Source organism: Capricornis sumatraensis, chromosome 1, assembly GCF_032405125.1.
Source record: "Capricornis sumatraensis isolate serow.1 chromosome 1, serow.2, whole genome shotgun sequence".
Classification (NCBI taxonomy): Eukaryota; Metazoa; Chordata; class Mammalia; order Artiodactyla; family Bovidae; genus Capricornis; species Capricornis sumatraensis.
This window is the reverse complement of record NC_091069.1, coordinates 170890534-170909214: the sequence shown is the minus strand read 5'-3', so window position 1 is coordinate 170909214 and position 18681 is coordinate 170890534. Positions and strand designations below refer to the sequence as shown.

Genomic DNA, 18681 nt, shown 5'->3' with positions numbered 1-18681 from the left:
TAGATACCAAGTCAGAACCATTTTTAGAAAGTACCGTGACTTCTGCAAATGGGGAGAATACCCTCCAAGAGGTTTTCCTATGTTTTGAAATGAGGGGGTAAAACTCTGATTCAGCACAACACAGGCAACCACCAGAAAGGTCTAGAGAGGAGAAAAAAATGTAGGCTTGTGTGTTGTGCCCACTGCTGCCCAAGACAAAGTGCAGCTTTGGAGTGTAGTATAACTCTGCAAAAGCCCCACTAGAAGCATCTTGTCATCCAGATAGGAACTCACCTCAGTGCTCTGTGATGATCAAGAGGGGTGGGAGGGAGGCTGAAGAGGAAGGGGATATATGTATACTTATAGCTGATTCATGTTGTACAACAGAAACCAACACAACATTGTAAAGCAATTGTCCTCCAATAAATAAAAATAAATAAAATTTGCTAAGAAAGTTAAAAAAAAAAGCAGCAGCAGCAGCAGCATACCTTATGAACCTCTGCCAACTCACGGTCCACCCTTGCAGCCCTCTTTAGAAAACCATCTTTGGTAGTAGTGACTTTTGGTTTTGGTGGTTTAACTCGGGGTTGTGTCACAAAATCTGGGAGACATGACTCAAGCTCAACTAATCCTATGGAAAGCAAGTACATGATTAGCGTCTGGTGCTTAAATATATCATTTGAAAGCATACTGTTAATTTTATTAGCAGTTTGCCAAGTGGTTTTATTTAGAATTACTGACAAGGTGTACCTCATATAATTGAATTGTCCTTGAAATACAAAGGAAATTTCTATATAATTAACTTATATTCTTGGTAACTTAGATTGTAAAATAAGAAATGCATTCTAAAATGAAACCACTGTCCTACCAAAAAGTAATAATACCACAATAATAAACAGGAAGTTAATGATCATATGATACATGGCACCACCATTCTAAAGTGACTGTACACCAGGTTATCATATTCACCTCTAGAGAGGGTCAGCCAGAGGTGCAAGTTCAGTGGTGTGACCGTCAATGCACGATCTTGGCTATATGATTCTCCAACCTCTCAACTGAAATTTAAATAATTTAATTAAGGCTCTCTTGGACTTTACAACAGGTATAGTGGTGGTCGGAGAAGGCAATGGCACCCCACTCCAGTACTCTTGCCTGGAAAATCCCATGGATGGAGGAGCCTGGAAGGCTGCAGTCCATGGGGTCGCTGAGGGTTGGACAAGACTGAGCAACTTCACTTTCACGCGTTGGAGAAGGAAATGGCAACCCACTCCAGTGTTCTTGCCTGGAGAATCCCAGGGACAGGGGAGCCTGGTGGGCTGCCGTCTATGGGGTCTCACAGAGTCGGACACGACTGAAGTGACTTAGCAGCATAGTGGTGGTAGTCACACAGTCATGTCCGACTCTTTGTGACCCCATGGACTGAAGCCTGCTAGGCTCCTCTGTCCATGGGATTCTCCAGGCAAGAATACTGGAGTGGGGTGCCATTCCCTTCTCCAGGTATACAACAGGTATAACCCTCTCCATTAATTTATCCCCTAGTTTATCCATTCCCTTGCCCACTAGTATTTTGGTGTTTCTTCATAAAGGGCTGATTTCATTATATTATTTCTTGTTTGCATCATAAACCCGGTATAAAAACTTTTTCTATTTTATTTTTGCATAACTTTGATTTTAGTGACATTAAACATGTTTAAATGTTTAGTAGTTTATTGACTTCTTGGTAAATTGTTGCATAGTGTATCCATTTATTTATTTGGGTCTTTATAGTTTCTATTGGTTTCTATGAACTCATTATTAATAATACTAAACATGTGATGGCTATTTCTTGCAAATATTTTATTTTTGATTAGCTTTTAATCTAAATTGCTATATTTCATATTTCTAAGATAACTCTCTTATACTAGGCTTGTAATTATGGGAACTGCTTACCTTCATAGGTGTTGAGATAGTGGTTTTTTACTACAAAGTCCTCTGAATTGTTGTCTGGGAAACGACCAAGGCGAGATAGAGGTCCATAGACCTGTGATGCATAATCACAATAATCCTTGATGATATTTCTTCTCTCCAGCTTCCCTTCTATATTCTTTCCCTTTCCCATAAGTTTTCTGATTGCTAAAATAAAACATACCTCCATGACTATCTCTAAAATATTTTTCTGAATGATCCAAATACAGGCTAGTAAACCAGTTGTAGTTTTATTCACAAGGAGATTATTGAGCTGAATAAATTTCATCATGATCACTAACTGCAGCCCGAATATAATACTTAAGACAAAGAACAGGTGGATATGACAGAAGCTGAATCAGCTAGTGTCCTCAATTGGTACTCATCAAAAATCTTTTATAACTGCATTCTAAGCTCTGGGCCAGAAATAAGTTTGTGCAATGAATGAAAGAAACTCAAAGTAACTGAAAAATACATGTCTTCAATAGAGATGAGGGAATTATTTTCTCCTAAGAGAATAATTAAAAGGAAAGGAAGGCTACAAGCTCTCCAAAAAAATCTCTGGTCATCTTGGCTAACACCAGAATAAATTAGAATATATCCAAGCTTATAGTTTCAGAATTATTTGGCAGGCTCAGCTGTACATACTAGTTTACTAATTTAAGGAGTCAGGATTACTACCTCTACGTGCTCCTTTTCTTTCAAACCCATCACAGACCCACCCCCTTTTGAAGGCTCTACATCAGGTGCTCTCAACGGGTGTAAAATCAGATTGTGAGATTTTGAAGCCATATTGTAAGAGGTGGCTGCATGTACCACTGCTGCCTTTTGAATGTTATCTATATGTGACCCTCAGGGCTTTTGTGCGTGAGTTGGAATTTCATGATTAAAATACTGTATATTTTATTTTGTTTTTGTTTAATTGCTAAGTTGTGTCCAACTCTTTTGCAACCTCATGAACTGTACCCGCCAAGTTTCTCTGTCCATGGGATTTCCCAGGCAAGAATATTGAAGTGGGTTGCCATTTCCTTCTACAGGGGATCTTTATCACCCAGGGATCAAACTGGTGTCTCCAGCACTAGCAGGCAGATTCCTTACCATTGAGCCACCTGGGAAGCCTTAGTTATTTATGAAAATTAGTCAACCCATCACTGGTTATTTCAAGGACTGAAAAGAAAAAACTGTTGACAATATCTAAATGCATAGCTAAAAGCTAGTTAAGTGAAAAGTCATTTTCTTACACACTCAAAAAAATTCAGGGGCATATAACACTGAGAGCAGACAACAAGCACTTGACTTTCTGGGGGCAGGGGTCCTTGAAGGTCTTCCTGGAGGAAGTGACATTTGAGTCGTTTCTTAGCCTGGGTTCCCCCAAAGACAGAACCTGAGATAAGGGCATGTGTGCAGGTAGTTTATTGGGAGGTGATCCCAGAGGATGAAGAGAGAGGGACAGAAGGAGTAACAAGAAAAAAAAAGTCAACCCATTGCTAATTATGTCAACTGCTGAAAAGAAAAAAATGTTGGCAGTATCCAAATGCATATGCGGCAGCAAATTAAGTTAAAGTTATTTTCTCACATCAATAAAGTTAAAAGTTAACTAAAAATAACTTTTAAGAAATTAATTTTTGTAATTGTTTTACTAGGAAATTTCTGAATACTTCTTTACTTCTTTACTGTGATTACATTGCTATTATTATGTGTCTAGATTGCTAATCTGCATATATAAATGGTACAGTATAACTTTTATAAGTAAATAAATTATATTAAAAGTTACTCAGCAAGTACAGCTATAAAGCTAAATGCTAAATTAAAATTTTTACTTTAAATTCTAACTAAAAATTTTTATTAAGTCATTTTTAATCCTCCACTGACTTCTCTTTTATGTATAAAGTACAGATATATTTATAGTATATAAACAGATATATAGTACACCTATGGTATTAAAATTTCATGAGAGGGACTTCCCTGCTGGTCCAGTGGTTAAGAGTCTGCCTTGCAATGCATGGGATATGGATTTGATCCCTGGTCGGGGAACTAAGATCTCACATGCCAGGCATGGGGCAACTAAGCCCACGTGCCACAATACTGAAGCCCCTGCATGGAAAAGAAGACCCAGCACGGGGGCTTTTAAAAAAATTTTAATTTCATGGAAGGGGGATAAATAGGAAAAAAGATATCTGAATGCCTCTTTTAGTGGGAAACAATGAAAAACAGGTTGAGAAATAAAGCTCTCTATCCAGGGCTTCAGCCTATGAATGTGGGTAGCCCAATACCTACACACAACACACACACACACACACACACAGAGTCCATAAATGCCAACACCTTGTTACCTGTTAGAATACCATTACTTGATTTTCTTAGTGATGAATTTTCCTCCACTATTCTACTTTTGAGAAATAACTCATCTCCTTATTATATTGTTACTTATCAGTTAAATAACACTAGGACCAAAAAAAGAATTCTATCACAGTTAAATCAGCTTTGGCCAAAAACCCAAAGCGGAGCCAGCTTTTCCACCCCTTGCGGGCTGGTGCTGCACCATCACCTGACACGTGCTTGCGCTGAATCTGTGCCAACTTTGCCTCCTTCGCTTCCTGTAGTTTAGACCACTGGGCATTCAAGCGTGCCATGTTCACTTCTTTTTGATTCTCGTCACGCTTCTTCAGCAGCTCTTTTAGAACTTCCAGGCGAATCTCCTGCAATCTTCAAGCAAATTACAATCATAAAGAAGCCTATGGTCTCTCAAACAGGATGCTCTATTAAAGAAAGGGAACATTTGCCATAAATAGGACCTTCTCTTCAGGCTGGCACCATATTCATGCATTTTAAAAAGACCACTCTGGCAAAACTGTGGAAAAGGAGTTGGGGGTTGGGGTAGGCACTCTATAGGCTTTATATAAGAAGAATATTATATGGGTGCATCTCTAGGCAGAAGGGCCTAAGTGAACAGAAGAATGTTTATCCACAGTTTCAGGCCGACAGGTATTGCTGGAGAGTTAAGGAACAGGAGGGTTGAGAGAAAACGTGGTTGTGGCACGCTACCTTAAGTGGTGAATGCGAAAATGCCAGCATCTGACACATACGGATATTCATTCTTCACTTCCCTTAACCTCACCTTCTCATTGTTCTCCAGGACAACCTTGCTTATGTGCACATACAACTTCAAAGTATCTGCTTCAGCCCAGATATCTCTGAACCGGAACTTCCATCTACTTGAATCTCCAATCATCCCTTCAAAGAAACCTCACTCACTTTATTCCCCCAGAAATCTACTCCCTCTCCTACCTCCTTCCCTCCTCTGAAACGCTTCTTGCACCTGTCCCCTAGCTCAGGTCTTGGTCACCTCTCTCCTGACTTGGACTCTACGTGTTAGTCTAGTCTCGCCACCTTCCAATCTTTGCTCCGTGTCGTGGTCAAGATTTTCCTTTCTAAAATGGAGATTTGAACATTTTACGCTTACTTAAAATTTTACATAATAATTTATTCAATCACTTATTTGTCAAACACGTATGCCAAGGCAGGGAATAAAACAATGGTGAACAAGATAAAATGCACTGTCTCAAGGAGCACTGTTTCAATGAAGTAGGCATATAAGCCAACATTTACAACACAGGGATCAAAACCCCAGGGCAGAAGAATGAAAAGACTTCTGCAGGGGAAGAAATGGCAGAGCACCTCTTTCATTGCTATTCCCAGTTGATCAAAAGGAAGGAGCGGGGTGGTGGGAAAGGCTTCTTAAAAGTAGCCATTAACTCGGCACTTGAGGATCAAAAGGGTTGAGATTAGCCACATTGACAAGCGAGAAGTGGGGCCTCAGCAGAGACAGTACATTGTCAGGGGCTTGGTAGCAATGCTATGAGCAACGAAGCACCTCAGCACAGGAACAAAGGGCACCTCAAGAATTTCCCTCCCCCCTCTTCTTGCTAAGGAGCTGGAATTTTTTGGTCCTCATCATTTCTACATATTCAGAGATAATCTCATTACTGAAAATACATCAGTTAAAATGGCTAAAAATTCAACCAGAAATACCCTAGCATATTGTTACTTATGTACTGTGAGGTCATCTCTTAACTGAAACATTCCACAATTTGTCTTTTAAATATAAATGCCTTATTAGCTGCAGCTAGAACCCAAGAGGTCCTGACTGAATCCGGTACCAGGGGGAAGAGACAGGGTCAGCCAGGAGGCTGTTTGATGGATAGGAAGAGGGTCAAAGTCGAGGGACCCTGGCGCTGGTAAAGAACAGAAAGAGTCAGTCTGAAGGACATTTTGCAAAAATCAGTGGAATTCTGTGACGGTCTAGATAAGTTACTAAAGAGAAAGAGAAGATCAGAGATGCTGTGAGGAGTTGCTCAAATCTGGGTTCCACACTGAACTTCACACATAAAGAAGGCATTATATATATATTTATATTATTGGAGAAAAAGTAATGGAGTTATTGCTCCTGAAACCCAGTCTCCTAACTCTACAGGTTAAGGATTGCTTTTAAACCCTTACATTTGGGAACTCTATTTGCTCGGTTGCTTAAAAGTATTAACATTAATCCCATCAGTGTAGGAGCAATTGTCTGGGTAACTGAGAACCTACTTCTCAATCTCCTGCTCTCTGAAGGCCCACTCCTTCCTCTCCATGGCATTCATCATCCGCCTCCTTTTCTCAAACTGGGAGGTGTCACTCAGAGAGGGCAGGGTGTCTTCCCAAGCACGCTTCTCCCGGGCACGTTCTATCATCTCTACTTCAGCTTCTCCTGCCGGGAGACCTCGACCTAGAGGATGAGGCAGAACACTTAATAAACACACAGACACACTCACATACCTACTAGTATTTAATTGACTCCCTCTCAGCTCCTGTCCTCTTTAAATACAAGGTTATGACAAGATGAAATGATATTGGGATACGTCTCCACATGTGCCTGAAAGTATAGCATCTGTGACCTGCACTCTTTCTTATTAGCAACTCAGTCGGAAGACATTTCATTTGCATGGAAGTATTTAAAGATATTAGGTGATTACTAAATAATCACACCTTGGAACGTTCCGTATTGGAAAAATCCATCTTTTGAAATACAAAGAAATATCAAAATAACTTGCAGAAGATCATCGTTAGTAGGTGGTGAAACCCATAATTTGCCCATGACAATCTGGCCCTTGCAGTCTTACATACTACACTATACTCCCTCTCTAGAAACAAATATTAAACAAAAATGAACTATACAGAGAATCCCACAGCTAATACTATACTCAACAGTGAAAGGTTAAAAGCTTTTTCTCTAAGATCAGGAACAAGGTAACAGTGCACACTCTCACCACTCCTATTCAACATAGTACTGGAAACCCTAACCAGAGAAATTTGGGGAAAAAAAGAGAGAGAGAGAAAGAAAGAAAGAAAAATGCATCCAAGTCAGAAAGTGAAAGTGTGAGTCGCTCAGTCATGTCTGACTTCTTGCAATCGCATGGGCTGTCCACAGAATTCTCCAGGCAAGAATACTGGAGTGGGTTGCCTTCCAGGTAAGAATACTGGAGTGGGTTGCCATTCCCTTCTCCAGGGGATCTTCCCAACTCAGGGATAGAACCAGTGTCTCCTGTACTGCTACCAGGGAAGGAAGAAGTAAAATTATATGTAGATTTCACAATAAGCTACCTTACTGAACTGAGATTCTTAGTTCAGTTCATTAAAATTTTTAAAATGAGTGCATTGCCTACAAGTGAAAATAGTTTTGCTTCTTCTTTCTAATCCACAAACCTAATTTTTCTTCTCTTATTTTACTGCATTAACTCAATTATTTCTCAACCAGGATGCTATTAATACCATATTAGGCCAACAATTAATTTTTGGATGGGCCTGCCCCATGCAGGGCAGGATGTTTAGTATCCACATCAGTCTAGCTCCCCCAAACCCAACCCATTTGCCTTATCATTAATGATAAGAATCTCAGTGGGATTTGATTATAAAGTTCCCACAGCACTGGGGAAATAAACTGTTGGAAGGAAAAGACAAAACCATATGTGCTCCAGGACCCAGGAGAAAAGAGCAGTGACCCCACAAGAGACTGAGCCAGACTTGCCTATGAGTGTTTGGGAGTCTCCAACAGAGGCACGGGTCAACAGTGGCCTGCCACAGGGTCAGAGGTATTGACAGCAACAGTCCTGGGAGGCACAATGTACTGGCATGAGCCCTTGCGGAGGAGGTCACCCTATAGCTCCACCATAGAGACTGCAAACTCAAGGACTGGGCCACCTTAGTCCAACCTACAGAGAGGGAGCACAGCCCCACCCATCAGCAGAAAACTAGATTAAAGATACTGGGCATGGCCCTGCCCACCAAAGAAAGACTTAGTTTCCCCCACAGCCAGTCCCTCCCATCAGGAAGCATGCACTCCCATCCATCAGAGGGCAGACAGAATGGAAACCACAATCACAGAAAATGAACCAAAATGGTGGCCTTGTATAACACAATGAAACTTTGAACCATGCCATATAGGACCACGCAAGACTGCTGGGTTATGGCAGAGAGATATGACAAAACGAGGTCCACTGGAGAAGATGACAAACCACTTCAGCATTCTTGCCCTGAGAACCCCATGAACAGTATGAAAAGGCAAAAAGATATGACACTGAAAGATGAACCCCCTGGATTGGTAGGTGTCCAATATGCTACTGGAGAAGAGTGGAGAAATAGCTCCAGAAGGAAAGAAGAGACTGAGCCAAAGTGGAGATGACGCCCAGTTGTGGATGTCTGGTGGTGAAAGTAAAGTCTCATACTGTAAACAACAATATTGTACAGGAACCTGGAATGTCAGGCCATAATCAAGATAAACTGGAAGTGGTCAAACAAGAGATGGCAAGAGTAAACATCAACATTTTATGAATCATTGAACTAAAATGGGCAGGAAAGGCAAAAATAATTCAGAAGATCATTATATCTACTACTGTGGGCAAGAATCCCTTAGGAGAAATGGAGAAGTCTTCATAGCCAACAAAAGAGTCTGAAATGCAGCACTTGGGTCCAATCACAAAAATGAGAGAATTTTCTCAGTTTTTTTGCAAAGCAAACCATTCAACATCATAGTAATCCAAGTCTATGCCCCAACCACTAATGCCAAAGAGGCTGAGTTGAAAGGTTCTATGAATACCTATGTGCTTCCCAGGTGGTGCTAATGGTAAAGACCCCACCTCCCAATGCAGGAGATGCAAGAGACAAAGGTTCGATCCCTGGTTCTGGAGGATCCCCCAGAGGAGGGAGTGGCAACCCACTCAAGTATTCTTGGCTAGAGAATCCCTTGGACAAGATAGCCTGGCAGGCTACAATCCATAGGGTCACAAAGAGTCATCAGGCATGACTGAAGTGACTTAGCATGCATGCATACATGAAGACCTACAAGACTTTCTGGAACTAATACCCAAAACAGATGTCCTTTTCATTATAGGGGACTGGAATGCAAAACTAGGAAGTCAAGAAATACCTGGAGTAATGGGCAAATTGGGCCTTGGAGTACAGAATGAAGCAGGGTTTTGCCAAGAGAATGCACTGGTCATAGCAAACATCCTCTTCCAACAACAAAAGAGAAGACTCTACACGTGGACATCACCAGATGGTCCATACCGAAATCAGATTAATTATATTATTTGCAGCCAAAGATGAAGAAGCTCTATACAGTCAGCAAACACAAGACTGGGAGTTGACTGTGGTTCAGATCATGAACTCCTTATTGCCAAATTCAGACTTAAATTGAAGAAAGTAGGGAAAAACCATTAGATCATTCAGGTATGACCTAAATCAAATCCCTTATGACTATACAATGGAAGCAACAAATAGATTCAAGGGATTAGATCTGATAGAGTGCCTGAAGAACTATGGACGGAGGTTCGGGACACTGTACAGGAGACAGGAATCAAGACCATCCCCAAGAAACGCAAAAAAGCAAAATGGTTGTTCGAGGAGGCTTTACAAACAGCTATGAAAAGAAGACAAGCGAAAGGCAAAGGAGAAAAGGAAAGATATACCCATGTGAAAGCAGAGTTCCAAAGAATAGCTAGGAGAGATAAGAAAGCCTTCCTCAGTGATTAGTGCAACGAAATAGAGGAAAACAACAGAATGGGAAAGACTAGAGATCTTTTCAAGAGAGTTCCAGAAAAACATCTACTTCTGCTTTGTTGACTATGCCAAAGCCTTTGACTGTGTGGATCACAATAAACTGTGGAAAATTCTTCAAAAGATTGGAATGCCAGAACACCTGACTTCCCTCCTGAGAAGTCTGTATGCAGGTCAAGAAGCAACAGTTAGAACTGGACATGGAACAACAGACTGGTTCCAAATAGGGAAAGGAGTACGTCAAGGCTGTATATTGTCACCCTGCTTATTTAACTTTTATGCAGAGTACATCATGAGAAATGCTGGACTGGATGAAACACAGTCTAGAATCAAGACTGCTGGGAGAAATATCAATAACCTCAGATACGCAGATGATACCACCCTTATGGCAAAAAGTGAAGAAGAACTAAAGAGCCTCTTGATGAAAGTGAAAGAGGAGGATGAAAAAAGCTGGCTTAAAACTCAACATTCAGAAAATGAAGATCATGGCATATGGTCCCATCACTTCATGGGAAATAGATGGGGAAACAGTGGAAACAGTGACAGACTTTATTTTTGGGAGCTCCAAAATTAATGCTGATGGTGATTGCAGCCATGAAATTAAAAGACACTTACTCCTTGGAAGAAAAGTTATGACCAACCTAAATAGCATATTCAAAAGCAGAGACATTACTTTGCCAACAAAGGTCCATCTAGTCAAAGCTATGGTTTTCCAGTAGTCATGTATGGATGTGAGAGTGGGACTATAAAGAAAGCTGAGCACTGAAGAATTGATGCTTTTGAACTGTGGTGTTGGAGAAGACTCTTGAGAGTCCCTTGGACAACAAGGCGATCCAACCAGTCCGTCCTAAAGGAAATCAATCCTGAATATTCATTGGAAGGACTGATGTTGAAGCTGAAACTCCAATATTTTGGCCACTTGATTGGAAAAGACCCTGATGCTGGGAAAGATTGAAGGCAGGAGGAGAAGGGGATGATAGAGGATGAGATGGCTGGATAGCATCACCGACTCAATGGACATGAGTTTGAGTAAGATCTGGGAGTTGGTGAGGGACAGGGAGGCCTGGCAGTCCATGGGGCCGCAGAGCTGGACATGACTGAGCGACTAAACTTGGAAGTATGTTCAAGGATGTCCTTTTATTCTTACCTTATTCAGATCAATAGCTAACATTTATAGAATGCTTATTTCCATACTAGGCATTGGCCTAAGCACATTATATAAATGAATTTAATTAGTGTTCACAATATCCTATGAGATAGCCCTATGAAATGTTCTGTCCTATGAAAGTGTCTTTATTTCACCTTCTCTCCTGAGTAAGAGTTTGGCTGGTGTAAGAATTCTAGATTTGGCTTATTTTCCCACAGCACTTTAAAGATACTACAGAATGCCCACCTGGAGGTACTCCATCTCTTAGGGAGCCTGGAATTCCTTGCGTAAACGGCCCCATGCCCACTTCCAAAATCTATATGGGCCATTTCGCAGGATTCAGACTCCTGAGGGCAGACTACATGCTGCTGTTTGCTCAGCCTTAAGCCCAAGGGGTGGCCACATAGCAGCTGTTTGCAAGGATGTCTAAACAGAAAATGGAAGAGCAGGACAGGAGAGGCAATCACAGGCAGGCACAGCAAGCCCTCATGATGAGGAACAGAGCCAGAGAAAAGGGCCAGCCACCAGGCAGCCTCTCCCACTGCGGCCACATGCCAGCGTGCAATCCCAAGGAGTCTAAGAGTTTCAAATGTACACTTGTCCTTTCAGCTTTTTATAAAAATTTGTGAAAAATATAGACTGTATTTTATCTAAAAGACAGTAGCTTGATCTATAATGTTTAAATGTCTACACACATAATATGTAGGCCTCCATTTAAACTTTTACCCAGAACCTCACCAACAAGGAGGTAGGCTGACTCATGGAGCTTTTTATTGATACTTCAACCCCAGAGCTGCCAGGGCAGGGCTCCAATTAGGTCTTTACCAAGTGAAGCATTTCTGAGCCCCTACCTAAACCTCTTGTTTTTGAGGGTGTGGCCCCAGTCCTTCTGCAGCTCAAAGCTAAGCCCTTCCCACACCAAGAGGTAAAGCTCAAGGCCGCAGGTAGGAGTACCTGGCTTAGACTGGCAAGCACTGGGCTTCAGTCCTACCTGTGGGCAGGAGAGAAGTTTCTCCCTCCTTTAGTTTAATCAGGTAACTCAGGTCTGGCTCCTCACCATTCAGAGTCCCTGCTCATCATCACAGATTCCCTTTTAGGAAGAAGTCTTCACTGCTAAATGATCGATTTTCTTATTTTAAGTGTGGTTATTAATTTTCATAATTATGTTTTCTGTGTGTTTAAAGGAGAAGGAAAGATTTCAGCATACTCTGAATCTGTCACCTAGACTTAAGGTAGAGTCTCTCCTTTAAACTGTGGGTGTCAAGAATGCTTAATATGGATCTAAGAAGTGAGCCAAGAAACAAGAATCAAAACTAGAACTCAGACGTGAACGTCCTTGTTGCTACTAACACAGATTTGATCACAGCAATTCATTACATTGGGGAAACAAAAGTAACCTCATTTTGATAAAATGATTTTAATAAAAATCATTACAATGCACTAAGTATTTCCATGACCTTTAAGGGATCAGTCTCTCTGGTTCTCAGCTTCCTAGGCACAATCAAATGAGTTTAATAAGGTAATGTCTAACAATTTCTAAAGGCCCCTTCTCTTATTAATTTTTATAGTTTCACATTATAAAGGCCTAGACCAGAGTGAATTTCTATACTCTGAGAGTGAATTTCTGAGCATTTCAGATATAATAACAAAAGAAATCATCCAAATCATCAAATAAAGTGTATAAGAGAGTCTTGATAAATCCCAAGATATTTTAGCAAAGTAAGAGGATATTATTACTTGTTGGAAAATGCAAAATGCACATTATTGCTATATTTACAATATGCATAATGTATATTATAAGATAACATTATTTCTTGTTGGAATATGAATATGTCATGCGTATTACATGTTGGAATATGCATTCAGTATTATATACTCAAAAAAACTTATGTGTAAAGAAAGAATATAAATTTCTCAGTGAAAAGGAGCTGATTCACTGAGAGAAACAGTGAGAAGAGGGAGGTGAATCGTCAGCAAAGTAACCACAAAATTAAGTCTAAATGTAACTTCAACTTCAGGAAAAAGGATAAGAAGTGTCCTTATAATGATAATGGCGTATCTCTCTTTGAACAAATCTATCAGAAAGTGTATGAGTCTATGAAGTAGCTCTACTGAGCAAGACACTTTAAATAGCAATACTTTACAACACAGTTGGCTGTGTGTGTCATTTCCAAGAACTCAATAGCATGCGTGGTCATCAGGACTGTCATCTGCAAATATTCAAAAGAATTTCCAACTCACCCCACGTGAGAGTAGCCAGGGTCAGGAGCTCAGGGATGGAATCCTGACATACTACATATTCTGGAGAATATGGGTCTGTTTGAACTTCAGCATCCCGATAATCAGTCTGAGTGCCCACCGTGTACTTCGAAGGAAGGGGCAGGTACTTAGTTGGAGGAGGAGGAAAAGTATATGGATCTGCCCTAAAAGAGAAAATTATTTTGAAAATTGAAACCTGATATAATCACTTTATACCTATCAATAGGTTTTGCAACATATATGATTAAGAGTTAAATAGTCTTTCTATGAAATAGCCACAGAAAAATGAGTAAAGGACAGTCAGAAAACAAAAAGTAAAACTTCTAACAATCATATGAAAATATAATGAACATAACATAATCAAAGAAAATTAAATTAAAACAGCAAGATGCTATTTAATTATAAAACATAAGCAATGATTTAAACGATTGAAAGTACTTAGCATCAATGAACTTGTGAAGAAACAGGCATTCTCATAAACTGCTGATGAAAATACAAACAGATAAACCTAACTAACAAGTGACTAAATATATATCAAACCCTTAAAACACCCTTTGGCCCAAGAAATTGCGCTGCTAGGAATTTATTATGGTGAATAAGTCAATGAGTGTGCAAAGATATATGCAAACATGTTTATAAAGTGTCATTTATAAGAGTAGAAAACTTAATGGCTAATTTTATTTTTAAAAGTGGTTATATCTGGAGTCATTAGGCATCAACCTTGGATCCATTATTTTCACCTTTTTTTCATTTTATTTCTAAGCACAGAAAAAACTTATAAATTCACTTAAACACGTGTCTACCCTTATCCATAATTTAACAAAAAGTATAGTAGCACATATGGTTTAATCTTCTAGTGCAGTGCTTTTTTTACTTTTGAGTTTGCATCCCACAATCCCTTTTTCTTCCTTTTCCACCCATTGCAGTACCCTTTCTATATACCTGGTACCTAGGATCTTCCCAACCCCAGGATTGAACCTGCGTCTCTTAAGTCTCCTGCAATCGCAGGCGGGTTCCCACCGGGGAAGCCCATCTAGGATATATACCCCAGACGTATCCTTAAATTACATCCTCCTTATTTTTTGCACACTTATTTTCTACAACTGACACAAATACAGTTTATTTTACTGTTTGACTAACATGAAATTATATTATAAGTACAGTTTTGCATGTTGCTTTTTTGACTAAACAACACTTCATGGAAATCTTTCCCAATCTACTCATCTGACTCTAAAAAAGTCATAAACTTAAATATTGACCATCAGTAGAAAAACTGTTTAAAAAATGGTACAGCCATAATTTTTATCCAGCTATGAAAAGTAACAATGTAATCTATATGAATGAACAAAAATGTCAAGGATCTAACGTAAAGTAGAAAAAAGAACACTATAAAGCAGTATGTACCTTAGGAGTACATTTTTGTTTTTATAGACTGTGCTACTGGGCACATAAAAAATCCTAAATGGATATACAATAATAAAAGCAATTATTTCTGGTTAGTATGATTATAGAGAGAATTTTTTCATGTTTATAGTCTTTTGAATTTTCTAACTTTTTTTAATTTGTACATATACTACTTATAAAATAAGAAATATATATATACTTATATATACCACTTCCATTTAAAATAAATCTTTTTTCTAGTTGGTAGAAGAATTGATTAAATTACATAAATAAATATAATGGAAAAAGAGATTTCCATTAAGAAAAATAGTCAAAGGCAATGGGAGGTGCTTATATATAAGCACAGCATGTACATCTTAGCTCAAAGAAAAATGCATTTCAAGCCAATCAGAAAGAAGTGTCTATTTCACAGTTCAACCTGTGATGAAACAGTACTTTAAATAGATTTTAATGTTGAAATCTAACAGGTACTGAAATCATTTTTTTCAGCAGTTGCTATTAATTTCTAACATAAGTAGACAATATAAGTATATATAGTTTCTTATGTTTTCAGCAGAAAGTATTCTACTATAAAAATTCTACTTGAGGAAATAACTTTAAATTACCTTTATATCATCCCAGGTCACATGAATATTATTATAAAACCATCAGCTTGGATCAAGAGAATAAATTATTGCTTTCCAAATTAGCTTCACATTTGACCCATCTGCTTAAATGTGCTAAGATTATGGCAAAGCTTGAGGAATCCTTCTGCCAAAGCTTTCTGCTGACTTGGGACCCTTCTCCGTGGGTCTGAGGAGAGGATGCAAAGGAGCAATGCTACTTGGACAAAAGTCCGGTGTAACTTAATAGCACAGTTCTTTCCTAATTAACTTGTTATTTTTCTCCAACCTATTCTTCTCTCCATTTCAGTTGGTTTCAAGGGAGAGTAAAATGTGAAAAAAAGCAAGCAAAAAAATCTTCTTTCCCAGCTCTGCCCAACCTCAAACAGGACCCAACACCAAAAGACCCCACATCTGCTCCATACTTGGCTTGAGCTCTGCCTGGTCCTGAATCACATCCTTAGCCTCACTTTGCCTGTTTAAGGATGGTATCCTTTCAGCAGCTCCTACTGCCCCATACCCTCCATCTAGACCCTCCCTCCTCTAATACCAGCCACCATCAAAGCAGGCACTGTCTGCCACACCCACAGTCTTTTCAATTTTCCCCTTCTAGTCCCAACAAAACTACATGCAGGCCTTCCCTGGTGGTCCAGTGGTAAAGAATCTACCTGCCAGTGCAGGAGACACAGGTTTGATCCCTGGTCCAGGAAGATCCCACACGCCATGGAGCATCTAAGCCCTGCACCACAACTACTAAGGCTTGCTCTAGAGCTCAGGGACTACAATCACTGAACCCACACGCTGCAAGTGAAGCCCTTGTGCCCTACAGCCCGTCAACAAGAGAAGCCACCACAATGAGAAGCCCTTGCAATGGAACAAAGAGCCCCCGCTCTCTGCAACTAGAGAAAAGCAAGCACAGCAACAGAACCCACTCAACTAAAAATGAATAATAAATACACATTTAAAAACCTACACACAAAGAGGAGCTTCACAAAGGTAGCAAATCTTATTCTGTTATTATGAACTCATTTGAACATTCGCATTTTTAAAGACAATTTTTAGAGCAATCTTAAGTCACAGCAAAATTGAGAAGGCACAAAAACTTCCCATATACCCCTTCCCCATCATGTGCATAGCCCGACCCACCATCAACATCACTGACCAGGCAGTACCTTTGTTACAACTGATGTACCTACACTGGCACTTCACAGTCACCCAAAATACAAGTTTACATTAAGGTTCAGTTTTTTCTTTTTTAAATATATATACTGCATTAAAGTACGGCTGACTTACAATGTTTCAGGTGCACAGCAATAGGATTCAGTTATATATATATATATATTTATATACATACACACATAATCTTTTAATTATTTTCCATTATAGTTTATTACAAGACATTGACTATAGTTCCCTGTTAAGGTTCACTCTTGGTGTCGTATATTACATGGGTATAGACAAATCCTTACATGTCATTGTTCAGTTCAGTCGCTCAGTCATGTCCAACTCATTGCGACCCCATGAGTCGCAGCACACCAGGCCTCCCTGTCCGTCACCAACTCCTGGAGTTCACTCAGATTCACGTCCATCAAGTCAGTGATGCCATCCAGCCATCTCATCCTCTGTCGTCCCCTTCTCCTCCTGCCCTCAATCCCTCCCAGTATCAAAGTCTTTTCTAACGAGTCAACTCTTTGCATGAGGTGGCCAAAGTACTGGAGTTTCAGCTTTAGCATCATTCCTTCCAAAGAAATCCCAAGGCTGATCTCTTTCAGAATGGACTGGTTGGATCTCCTTGCAGTCCAAGGGACTCTCAAGAGTCTTCTCCAACACCACAGTTCAAAAGCATCAATTCTTCGGCACTCAGCTTTCTTCACAGTCCAACTCTAACATCCATACATGACCACAGGGAAAACCATAGCCTTGACTAGATGGACCTTTGTTGGCAAAGTAATGTCTCTGCTTTTGAATATGCTATCTAGGTTGGGCATAACTTTTCTTCCAAGGAGGAAGCGTTTTTTAATTTCATGGCTGCAGTCACCATCTGCAGTGATCTTGGAGCCCAAAAAAATAAAGCCTGACACTGTTTCCCCATCTATTTCCCATGAAGTGATGGGACCAGATGCCATGATTTTCGTTTTCTGAATGTTGAGTTTTAAGTCAACTTTTTCACTTTCCTGTTTCACTTTCATCAAGAGGCTTTTTAGTTCCTCTTCACTTTCTGCCATAAAGGTGGTGTCATCTGCATATCTGAGGTGATTGATATTCCTCCTGGCAATCTTGATTCCAGCTTGTGTTTCTTCCAGTCCAGCATTTCTCATGATGTACTCTGCATAGAAATTAAATAAGCAGGGTGACAATATACAGCCTTGACGTACTCCTTTTCCTATTTGGAACCAGTCTGTTGTTCCATGTCCAGTTCTAACTGTTGCTTCCTGATCTGCATACAGATTTCTCAAGAGGCAGGTTAGGTGGTCTGGTATGCCCATCTCTTTCAGAATTTTCCACAGTTTATTGTGATCCACACAGTCAAAGGCTTTGACATAGTCAATAAAGCAGAAATAGATGTTTTTCTGGAACTCTCTTGCTTTTTCCATGATCCAGCAGATGTTGGTAATTTGATCTCTGGTTCCTCTGCCTTTTCTAAAACCAGCTTGAACATCAGGAAGCTCGCAGTCCACGTATTGCTGAAACCTGGCTTGGAGAATTTTGAGCATTACTTTACTAGCATGTGAGATGAGTGTAATTGTGTGGTAGTTTGATCATTCTTTGACATTGACTTTCTTTGGGACTGGAATGAAAACTGACCTTTTCCAGTCCTGTGGCCACTGCTGAGTTTTCCAAATTTGCTGGCATATTGAGTGCAGCACTTTCACAGCATCATCTTTCAGGATTTGAAATAGACATGCATAATAATCTATATCCACCACATCGTAACATGCAGAGAATTTCAGTTCAGTTCAGTCACTCAGTCGTGTCCGACTCTTTGCGACCCCATGAATCACAGCACACCAGGCCTCCCTGTCCATCACCAACTCCCAGAGTTCACTCAGATTCACGTCCATCAAGTCCGTGATGCCATCCAGCCATCTCATCCTTGGTCGTCCCCTTCTCCTCCTGCCCTCAATCCCTCCCAGCAACAGAGTCTTTTCTAACGAGTCAACTCTTCGCATGAGGTGGCCAAAGTACTGGAGTTTCAGCTTTAGCATCATTCCTTCCAAAGAAATCCCAGGCCTGATCTCCTTCAGAATGGAC

General features: G+C 40.0%; 1 protein-coding gene across 1 annotated transcript in view; it reads right to left on the bottom strand.

Moving 5' to 3' along the window:
• CFAP91 (cilia and flagella associated protein 91) overlaps positions 1-18681 on the bottom strand; it is a 90616-nt gene that overhangs the window by 47475 nt on the left and 24460 nt on the right. Inside the window, exons 6-10 of the mRNA XM_068968468.1 lie at positions 13406-13587; positions 6514-6691; positions 4472-4629; positions 1909-2091; positions 468-610 (exon numbers count right to left, since the gene is read on the bottom strand). Coding sequence (XP_068824569.1) covers positions 468-610; positions 1909-2091; positions 4472-4629; positions 6514-6691; positions 13406-13587 — 844 coding nt within the window. The remainder of the gene's footprint in view (positions 1-467; positions 611-1908; positions 2092-4471; positions 4630-6513; positions 6692-13405; positions 13588-18681) is intronic.